Below are 10,744 nucleotides of genomic sequence, written 5' to 3'. Positions count from 1 at the left end.
ATAACGCAGCCTTTGCAAATTCGGCGATTAGGAGCGTACGATATCGGATATAGCCTCTAGGTAGCGAGCTGTTAATGCTATAGTTCCGCGGTACGAACAGGCGTCCTTAAGCAAGACGTCTTTATAAGGGCACTACTATACGACTATAGTAAGCGTATCGACTCTGCTAGACAACTATAGTGCGCACCCCCCCCCTTCCCTCCGAGCGTATTAAGACTATTATACACCTATAGTGCGTAAGCGCATTAAGACTGCTTTACACTAGCAGTACGCAAGAAAGAGTTGTTCTAGGGGCATATCTTTTAACAGTCTTTTTAACATTTAGGCGCGGTTCGACTATTATTCTCTAGGTAGCTTTAGTCGGTACCTAGTTTCTAACTCTTTAAGTTCGCTAGTGTTATACGCTTAATAATGCCTGTTCTATACACACTTCGGTGTTGTAGTTAGTAATAGAATGCGTTAATAGCTAGCGAGAGAGCAAGCTTATAGGCAATGTATACTTCTAGTATACTTCTTATAGTATGCTCCTAGTAGGCCCTTAAACCGCTAGTTATATTAGATCCCTATAAACGCTATTGTTTATTTTCTCTGCCTTGTATAGCAACTAAGGCCTCTAGTTTTAGAAAGAGGTAGGCAAAGGAGGGCAAGGACGTAAGAGGTCGCTTCGGCGATTCTCGAAGAGATGCTATTTATAGCGCTCGTTGCACGTTATCGCCCTACGCTTCTATTCTACCGTACATGTTATAGTGCCTACTAACTAGTATATAGTACGATAAGTATAGTATTAGCTTCTAGGCTTTGTCGGTCTTCTCGAAATAGGACTTCTCGAAATAAGGCCTTTAGTATACCTAAGGCTGCGGTCGTCGTTATCGTATTAGACACTTTTATTAGCGCTATTTGCTAGAAATGCGCTCAATCGACTCGGTCTAGCGTTATAGCGGCGGTATTGTTGTTTAGAAAGCATCGTAAATTCGAGGAAGGAGATTTAGATAGAGGAAGCCTCGATAGCCCGCTAAGGCTCGGATTTACTATAGTATAACATCTGATTGGCGGGATTAGGCCGGCTTTAAGATCGCGATTTCCTCTTACGCATCTATTAACTTTAGCTATATACCGATATCGACAAAGAATATAACAAAGAGCGTAACGGTACTAAAAACGCGAGAAATATATACTATACTATATACTATCTTAAAGGTCTACTATCTAGTCTACTATCTACCGCGAAGTCCTACTAAACAACTGCTAAATTAACGCTAAAACACGCGATTTCCGACCTACCGACAGTCTACGTATCTCTATACTATATCTACTACCTACTCGGCAGATACTACGATAGGATATTGTCGTCGATATTACTACTATAGCTACTTGCTATACTTAAGCTTCTCGTACGAGCGCCCTCGCTATATAGACCCTTAGTAGCTATAGGAATGCGAATGTTACGACTACTACGACGACTAATATAAGCCTATATTAACTGCTTAGTCGCCTCCTCTACTATAATATCGTCTTCTTCTTTAATAGATAGAGCGGCAGGGCTAGCGGTAGTAGAGGCAGATCGACTAGGGCCTAGCTAAGTACTACGGCGCGTACGCTTTCGAGCAGATAGTGCATCGGAAGGCCTAGTAGGATCGGAGACCGTAGGGCTATCGGACAGAGGGTTAGAAGGAGCCGCTATAGCAGGTATCTGCTACTAAGTTTGCTAAGCTAGGCCGTGCTATATACCGGACTAGCGTACGGTATTCGCGAAGGCAGATCGTCTTAAGGAGTTATTTAGGTTGCGCTAGTCTGCCTCTATCTGCTATAGAGTCCTATAGGTTACTAGACGTAGATCTACTAAGCTGCCTTTAGCTCCCTATTCTTCTGCCGCCTGTCTAGTAGTAGTAGCATCTTTAATAGCCTTCGTAGCAGCCTCCTACTTCGCTTTCTATTCCGCCTTATAGGCCTCCTAATTAGTATATACATCTTCGGCTATACTAATAATAGTAGCAAGCAGCTCGTCGAGATTAGTATCCTTATACTACTACTTATTCAATTCTAGTGCGACTTGTAATAGCCTATCTCTGTCGATATTTAAATCCTCCTAGGTCTCGTACGACCGAGTAAGAAGAAAGACCTCTAACATAGACTATATTAGCCTATCCTTTATATACATGCCGGCTAGTATGCGGAACAAGCGGTTCTTGCATAGGTATAGGGCATCTACTTTCTTTAAGCACTAGTCCTTAATATGCTTAAGCCTAAAGCTCGGTCTTATACCTTTACCTAGTAGGTTAACTAGCTTAACGCGCTTAGCTAGTAGTTTAGGTAGATTAGCTATTAGATCGGTGTTATAGAAGTTGCAGCAATCTCTTCTATCTACTTAGCCTAGTAGGTACGGAAACTAGGTTAAGTGTTCGCTATAGTGCTTATTTATTACTACTCGAAAGTAGCGGCCTAGTATCTTTAGGTAATCGTTTAGCGCACCTAAGAAGACCTTTAGAATGTTCTTCCGGCTCTCTAGCTTAGATTTATTCTATATATTACTCTCCTTAGATTTGCCCTTGCGGCCTCTAGAAGCACTATCTCTAGTATCGGTATTAGCGTTACTATATACATCGTCTTAGTCGCTCGTACTACTAACATCCTTACTAGGAAGCTCTTGTCGCAACCTGCTAGGTCCGGTAGTATATATATCTCTGCCTCTGCTATAAGCACCTCTGCCGCGAGTACCTCTACCGCGACCGCTACGACTACGACTACGACCGCTAGACTACGCCTATACCTATACCTATACCTACGCTAGTAGAAGGATAGAAAGCATGCTAGCGCCTTCTAGCATACGCTTAATATAGTCTCTGCTATAGTATAGGACGAAGAAGAACGCCCGAGGCCGGTAGAAGTATAGCTTATTAAAGAAGCCCTACGAATTTAGAAGCGCTAGTCGTCGAGCAATGCGTCTAAGTCGCTGCTAAAGGTCTCCTAGGTTGCGCGTAATGTTAAACTTCTACTAGTATATATCCGCGATATTAGGTATATCTAATCTAATGCTTGCTACGGTAGTAGCTACTATATATCGAATATTAGAGTCTAGCTTGTAATACTTATTATATCGATTGTCCTAGTCTAGCTTTAGCACCCTCGTAGTATAGAAGGAGATAGTACGGGTAATATTAATACCTAGACCTACGCCTAGGCTATACTAATACTTCTTAGTTAGATCCGGATTATCCTTAGTTAGATATAATAACTAGCTACGGGCGATATCGACGAAATTAGCGATATGTTTACAGCCGTTAATAAACACTAGAGACTTACGTATGTTCTATAGCGTAGCAGATCCCTTCTTAATATCCTTGTTCTCGCTATTAGGAGTTAGTAGATAGGAGACCGCATTATTAATTACTATATATAGCATGTCGTAGTTAGTAAGATGCTCTCTTAGGATAAACTTAATAATATATGTAATCTCTAGTCGATCGATGCTACTACGGATAATCTTAGTCTCGTATAGATTAGAGCCTTTATCGCGCATACCGGCATACTTTATCGCATACTTAGTGCACTCTTTATCTATAGTAGCCGATATTAATAGCGTACTAGTATCGATACGTAGGCGATTACGCATTTAACTAACTTACGAGTATTTGTTATAGAAACTAGAAGGCTCGCCCTAGTTATAGATTAGGTACGCCTTATCGATAATAAGTAGACTAATACGCTCGCGGACCTCTAGTTCGTTTAGTAACGAAAGGAATTGCGGAGATGCTGCCTATTCTAGACTAAGTAGAAGGTGCTAGACCTTGCCTTTTAGAATGTTCTTAAATATACCTAGGTCGATCTTCTTAGTGTCGGTAGAGATATATACTAAATAGACGAGGCTACTAGTATTGCTAGCTATGCGCTCGATAGCTGCTGCTTGTTCGGCACCTAAGCGGTTTAATAGAACAACTTAAATAGTAATTATACTAGTTAGTATTATAAAGCCCTAGAATAGTAAACTCTTTCCCTCGCCTATACGAGCAATAAACAGGACATTATTCTAGCTATAGATAAGTGCGTATATTACTATCTTCTACGCTAGAGTTAGTATATATTCTATACTAGGGTACTTAAAATCGAGGAGTTTAGTTAAGCCTTTCTCGATAATTTCCGCCTAGTACTAGACAGTCTCTTTAAACTAGCCTACTTGCTATACTAGTTCTTATATACGCGCGAGTAAGGTATCTAGATCCGTAATCTTCTTAATGCGTCGCTAGAAGTGCCGCGGCTAGTCTAATTTCAATTAAGGCAGCTTTATCGGCTTAATACCGAAGTCTAGACGCATACGCGTAATAGCGGAACGACCTAGCAATAGTGCTTAATATAGCTCTTAGCGCTCGAGTCGCTACTTCTTCTAGCGCGTAGCCTTCTTATTCTCGCGCTACTTACGGCGCTGCTTTTTAGATACTATACTAGATACTAGACGCTAGGTGCTAATACTAGATACTAGATACTAGATGCTAGATACTAGGTACTAGCTAGTATTCGAGTCGGCGATGTCGTTAGTTTAGCGCTAATCGAGTACTAAAGGAATAGAAAAGTTAGCAAGTAGCGGCGGTAGCGAGGTCGAATTTGAACCCTATTTTAAGGATATACAAACCTTCGGCAGAGCCTATATAATACTTAAACTTTGCAACTACGTACTACGTTTGTCGAGATTAGGCTACGGGTTGAAGTTCTAAGTGCTAGAGACTAAAGAGCTAGTTTGCCCTCTAGACTAAGTAGGCTATATAGGTTGAAATATAGAATAGATAGATACGCGGAGGTTGTAGAGGGTACTAGAAAGGTAGACCTCTAATGCTTTGTTATTACGGCAAGGTGTTATTTGTTTGAAAGTAAATTATATAGGGGTAGGTAAACGAGTTAGGCGAGACTAGTAATTTACGTTTCCTAATTATAATTCTTAAATTTATAAAGCAATAGTATTATTAGAATACGTAGTTATCTTGTTAGTATAATTATCTAGGAACCGTCTCTATTATGTGCTATACTACGAGTACTAGTTGTTACGGTATTCGAGCTATAATGCCTGCGCTAGTAGGTAGTTAGTCGAAGCTACACCCGCCCTAAACGGTTTAGCCTTAGGCGCTTCGCTAGAATAAGATCTCGAATGGCGCTAAACCTAATATAGTATAGTATAGAAATGGAAGTTACGAGCAGCACACACACGAATTCAACCACGAAGCGCCTGAATGGAGGTAGTCGTGAAAGCTGCATGTGAGGTTCCTTGCTCCGCCAAGAAACTCTCCGAACAACCACGTCTTTCATGACTACCATAGGACGACAATGCTGCTGATATTCGACTTTAGCTTTTCGCCTTGGGTTGACTCACATCGACATCAGTCTACTTGTTCCCCTTCTCTCCGCTTTGAGCACCCATACATTTCCTTGATCTTTACCCTCACTCACATTAGAATCGCGCAACCTCGTAAATGGACGACTACGACCTCCAGCAAGAGCTCGAGGCACTGGCGGGCAACGCGTATAAAACACGCGAGCAAGATGGAAACACGACCGCAGAACGAATCACTACAACCATGTCTCGATGGCAGGGACTCTTCGGTCTCTCTGCCGATGAAGCCGTGGATCGCATCATGGATCACCGGAACGACCTGATCCGTAGTCGAGTCTCCGACGACCACTGGAGCACTGTTCGAGAAGAGAAAGAGGCACTGGGCTACGATCGTGAAGCCTACGAGTACGAGATTGCTCTGCAGAAGAAGAAAGCTACACTGCCAGGCTCGGTACCCACAGCGAATGAGGAGTCTGACAACACAATCACGTATTTGGTCGAATTGACCGGTCTGCTTGACACTGTCGACAAGGTCAGAACTGCGGCAGAATTGGACACGATGCCTCCTCTGGTCAGCGGCACAAGCACGGAGGATAGCAGGGCTGTGTCCTTGTGCTGTGTTGATAGCAAAGGCAAAGCTGCTATATTGTATTGGGCCAGTACTGAAGGCGGAGGTTTCGAGCCTACCATTCTCGTGGACCCGAGATCACTCCGGTGACTCGGGGCACAATTGAGAAGTCATCGTAATATGCAGCTGACTCTTCCCACCATGACAACTCAATGTTTGTCAGAAGTAGCATCTTCTGTACAGTGTCACCCGGTCATCAGGTGTAGGCAGGGAGAGCTATGTGCTGTTCAAGCATCAAGCAAACGGCAGTTGTGCGCATGAGCACTGGACTGAGAGACATATAAGAGAATGCTGTATTCTCGCGTTAATGCTAATATCCACTAGGAACCAATTCGACACCGACCCAACAGTCCATCAAGACCTGCTCGGTCTAGCTTGACTGCCAGCTATCTGCACACCACTACCCATTTGAGATCACTCTATCACCAAGCCTTGGCCCTCAGAGCAATACCAGGCACCCATTACCGGCATTATTCAAAGGCTGATCTGTGAAGAGCATCTTCAGCAACCATGCTTTCGACACTCCTTTTGAACTTTTTACTCTTCCAGGCCAAGATCCATTCCCATCCGCTCGGCTCGAATGCGATCCCGGAGAATGGCCAATACTACAATGCAGCAAACATCAGTTCCCGTGCAGAGCCGGCTACTGGGGCCTCGAGCTCGCAGCTAGGCACTCAAGGCGCCAGCTCAAGCTCAGAGCGCCAAATACATATTGCCAATGGCAGGAAGATTTTGCAAGCAATGCAAAGCACCACCGGAGAACAGTCCAAGTATACTAACTGGGACGACCTGAAGAGCTGGGGCTGGGAGGAGTACCTCGAGATTGGGGACGATTGCGACCTCGATAGTTTCGAGCTGCCACCACAAATGTACAGCGATCTTGGCATTTCATCCGCGGAGTCCAACTGGAAGCACATCGAGCTGCAGCATTTGGATGATGTGACCAGAGACGGCAAGCATTACGGCGCCACCAGAGGCGTCTATGACACTTGGATCAATGCCAAGGATGGAGTCATTCTCACTGGTAACATCTGGGGCCCCAGAGCTTATAATGAGGTCAGTGCGAAGAATGGCTGGCCTGTTGCAGAAAACCTCCCGGACTTGCAGCACTGGTCTGACGTCCTTTTCTTAGTCTGGGACAAATATGCCAAGGGCCATGAGATCAAACATGTGCTCGTTGTGGACATCTACAACAAACAAACGAGAGGTTCCATTATGGCTGTTCCTGAGAGTCTGGACTCGAGCGGCATCGAAGCGTTCCCGCACGATTGGCCTGCGATTGCTTACAATACTCGCCTCGACAGCGGTTTGGTATTGCTTGATACTCCTATCGCGAAGGGTGTTGCTCGATTCTTGACGGAGCACAAGCAGCAGCTTGGTGTTCGGAGTATTGACTCCGTCCGACCATTTTCGAGTGAGAAAGAAGATCAAGCCGAGGTCAACCTTTACTTTCGGATTGCGCCAGTATCGGCAGTGAGAAGCAGAAGCGAGACTTCTTCCACCCATGGAAACCAGTCCGAGGGCACGAGTCACAATGCAGACGTGCATGACGGCAAATCTGTCCTGCAGCGGCGCTTCCCTCCTACCATGGTTCAGCCAGCCAGCGATCAAGACGCTGTAGCAGCTCAGCAACGCGGCTCACAACTGGTTGACTACATGCTTGGAGACGCCGAAGAGTACCAAGATGAAGGTGAGCAGGCCAGCTTTGCGCCTGTGGCCTTGGCTGAGTCTGGCTGGGTGAGGCAAAGCACGCCGGCCGCAGGAATGAGGCAAGACCTGCAGTCATACGCCAACATTCTCAATGGGCTCACTAGTGTTTCTGACGCTAAGACTGGCTCTTTGAGATTTGGTTCTAGTCGTAGTCGTGGCCAATTCCCAACATTTCTGGGCCTGATGAACAGACAGCGAGATCAAGATCCTGTGCATCTTGCGAATGCCGAGAGGATATCATGGGAACAGAAATTGCCGTATACTCCAGAGTGTGATATTAATGGCCAGCAAAGTCCAACTATGGGTATCTACAACTCCATATACGATGTCGAAAATCGGGTCATGATCATTGAGGAGGCGAGCAGCCCTGCTGCTCAAAAGCCAGACAGAGACGAGGATAACTTGCCTGACCTGAGGGATTGGTCAGATGTTGCATTCCTGGAGCTGCTCAGGCAATCTTATGTCCCTGGAACAGGCAGAAGAGCTGAACTGAGGCCTCCCCGGTGGATCCTACACCCTGCAGTCTCGTCGCCGCTGCGTACCTTGAGTTTGATCAGTTACTGTCTGAGACGAGCCGGAACACAGCATGTTCTGCCATGGCCAGGCACAACCTTTCCCCTTGGCACTCGATGCTTCGACATGCTTCTAGCCACTGAGATGGGCGAGCAATTATCTCTCTTCTTCATCACGCACAAGGACCGATTCAACAGGCGGGGCAGAGTTGTCTTGTCTTCCGTCACCGTATTCCTTCGGGAAGGTGATGTCGAAGGAGAATCCGGCATCGAACAGCCAACTCTTCTGTGGAACGTCATGCCTAATCGCCAACAGGCTGTCGTGATGCGCAATGCCAACCGGCAGGCCGACATTGCGAACACCCCTCTACCATACTTACTCCTCCCGATGACCAAACCCCATCAGAACCGGGAACCCAACATCATCGCAAACGTCGAATGGGTTGATCCTGCATTGACAGGATCTCAGCGAGCCACTGCACTCAGAGCCTTGGATAATCCTCAGTACGACGGCTCACGACTTTCTCGTCGTCCATCAGCTCAGTCCCCGCAGGCTCCTCAGTCCCCCCAAGCTCCGCAGGCTCCGCAACGTCCAGCGCAACCCGGTCCTCCTAACCGTCAGCCCGGACCTTCCAACCCTCAGCCTCAGTTGAGCGCTGCGCAGATCCTAGCGCAGCAGACTCAGAATGCTTATTACCGACTCAGGAACCAAGGACGTACTCGAGATCAAGCTATACAGGCTCTGATGAACAGTCTCGCGCAAAAGTATCCAAACATGAGTCAGACGCGGCTACGGGAATCTGTTCATAATAGTTTGTTGTATCCGTTGCCGAATCAGCCGGCTTCGAATCAATGAATTGGATTAGTGGTTTAGAGGAGTTGATTGGAGGAGTTTGTCCTTGTTAGCTGTATATGTACTGCCTTAGAAGCTATTTGGACTTTCTTGTTTTATAATTCTAACAATTTGGATAAACGAGAGAGGATAGTAAATTTTCACGCGTTAAGTCTTAAATAATTATAGACTTCGATAGCAATTTGTATTAAAATCTAAGAGCCTTTTCGCTAATCTTACCGTTAGCCTTATATTAAGCAAGTAAGTAAGTAGTATTATAAGTAGAAGGAATTAATGCCGACGCTATACGGTTAAGGTAGCCTCTAAAGTGTCTATAGGAGGCGTTTCTATACTCGATATAGAGATATACTCTTAACTCTCCTTAACTATTATTAAAATCGAGTAGCTAAGGCTATCTAACCTCTATATCCTATTCTCCTACTATATAATCTTATCCCCTAGTACCTATACTATAAGGAAGTAGTATATAGGGAGTATTAATACGAGTAAATAGTAGTCTTAGCATTTAACGATATCGCCTAAGGAACGAGCGATTCTCGAGGTAGGAATAGGCGCCTTATCCTATAGTACTAAGAGTTAGGTAACTCGGGGTTACTAGCGAGGCACCTCTAGGGTGCCTTATAGGTACCTAGCAAGGGTCTCGGCGGTATAGAAGGGTATTCCCTTATAGTATCCCCTCCCTCTTAATAGCCTATTCTTAGGTTATATATTTTTCCCGCGCCGCTACCTCCTCTACTACTTACGCTTTCCCGCGCCGCTACTAGGTTAGTATAGCGATACGCGGTCTAGTAGTAGAAATATTACTATAGAACGTCGATAGTAGGATAGAGGTACCTCTAAGGTGCCTCTATATAGAGCTTACATTCCGAGAAGAGTAGGGCGCTAGGGAGTAGTCCTATATAGACCTTCGCCCTACTTCTAGTAGAAACCTCTAGTATCGACGGCAAGCGCTAAACGACTAAAGAGCTATTCGCTAAGGCATAGTCGCTGCCGTATATATAGGTATCCGCTCGGCGGTTACGCTTATTAGACTTAGCCTTAGAACGTACTATTTGTTCCTATTACCTTTAAGGTAGGGTTACGGTGCCTTTACGGTACTTGCTCCTTTACTTAGGGAACTTTTATATACGGGGTTTATTTACTACTAGGAATTAGATAATCGCGTATTTTTCTTCTACTCTCTCCTTCTCCTAATTTCGCCCTCGATATCTACTAAACACTATAGTTTCCCTAGGAAATATAAAGAGTGCTTATACGCTAAAGCGTAGAAGTAGTCGAGGTCGGTACGCTTAGTTTTTACTAGGGATAACGATTAATAAGGGTATGTTTATTACGCTAACCCTTTACGTTACCTACGTTATACACGCTTTACTCGCGACCTCTTAGAGTTACCGCCGAGGTGCCTATAAGGTGCTAGAAGCGTCTATATGCGAAGTAAGTATAGGTCGCTAGGGTTAAAAGCGCGCGTTTCGTTAAACAACCTTCTTCTTCTTTTTATTAATACTAACTAGTATTAGATCGCCCGCTCGATACTACTCCGCTCCGATACACTTCTCCTAGTCCCTTAAACACTAAGGCTAACACCTCTTAAGCACTACTATTACCGCTATTGTTATAAGAGCTAACTCTCGCTAACCCTTTTATTATAGCTTTAGGTTCTAGTAGTAGTAGCGGTTACAACTTTACTCCTATTAATTAAGGTAGTAGCGGTATACCGCGTAGTG

General features: G+C 44.9%; 1 protein-coding gene across 1 annotated transcript; it reads left to right on the top strand.

The window, feature by feature from the left end:
• Positions 1 to 5,561: 5,561 nt before the first annotated feature.
• MYCFIDRAFT_80976 (uncharacterized protein) lies at positions 5,562 to 9,023 on the top strand (the record flags this gene model as incomplete). Its single annotated transcript, XM_007930853.1, has 2 exons — positions 5,562 to 5,849; positions 6,495 to 9,023. 2 exons carry the CDS (start codon positions 5,562 to 5,564, stop codon positions 9,021 to 9,023), a joined length of 2,817 nt encoding a protein of 938 aa, XP_007929044.1.
• Positions 9,024 to 10,744: the final 1,721 nt, after the last annotated feature.

Source organism: Pseudocercospora fijiensis, assembly GCF_000340215.1.
Source record: "Pseudocercospora fijiensis CIRAD86 unplaced genomic scaffold MYCFIscaffold_7, whole genome shotgun sequence".
NCBI lineage: Eukaryota > Fungi > Ascomycota > Dothideomycetes > Mycosphaerellales > Mycosphaerellaceae > Pseudocercospora > Pseudocercospora fijiensis.
Note: the sequence above shows the minus strand (reverse complement) of the source record. Positions and strands in the feature narration are given on the sequence as shown.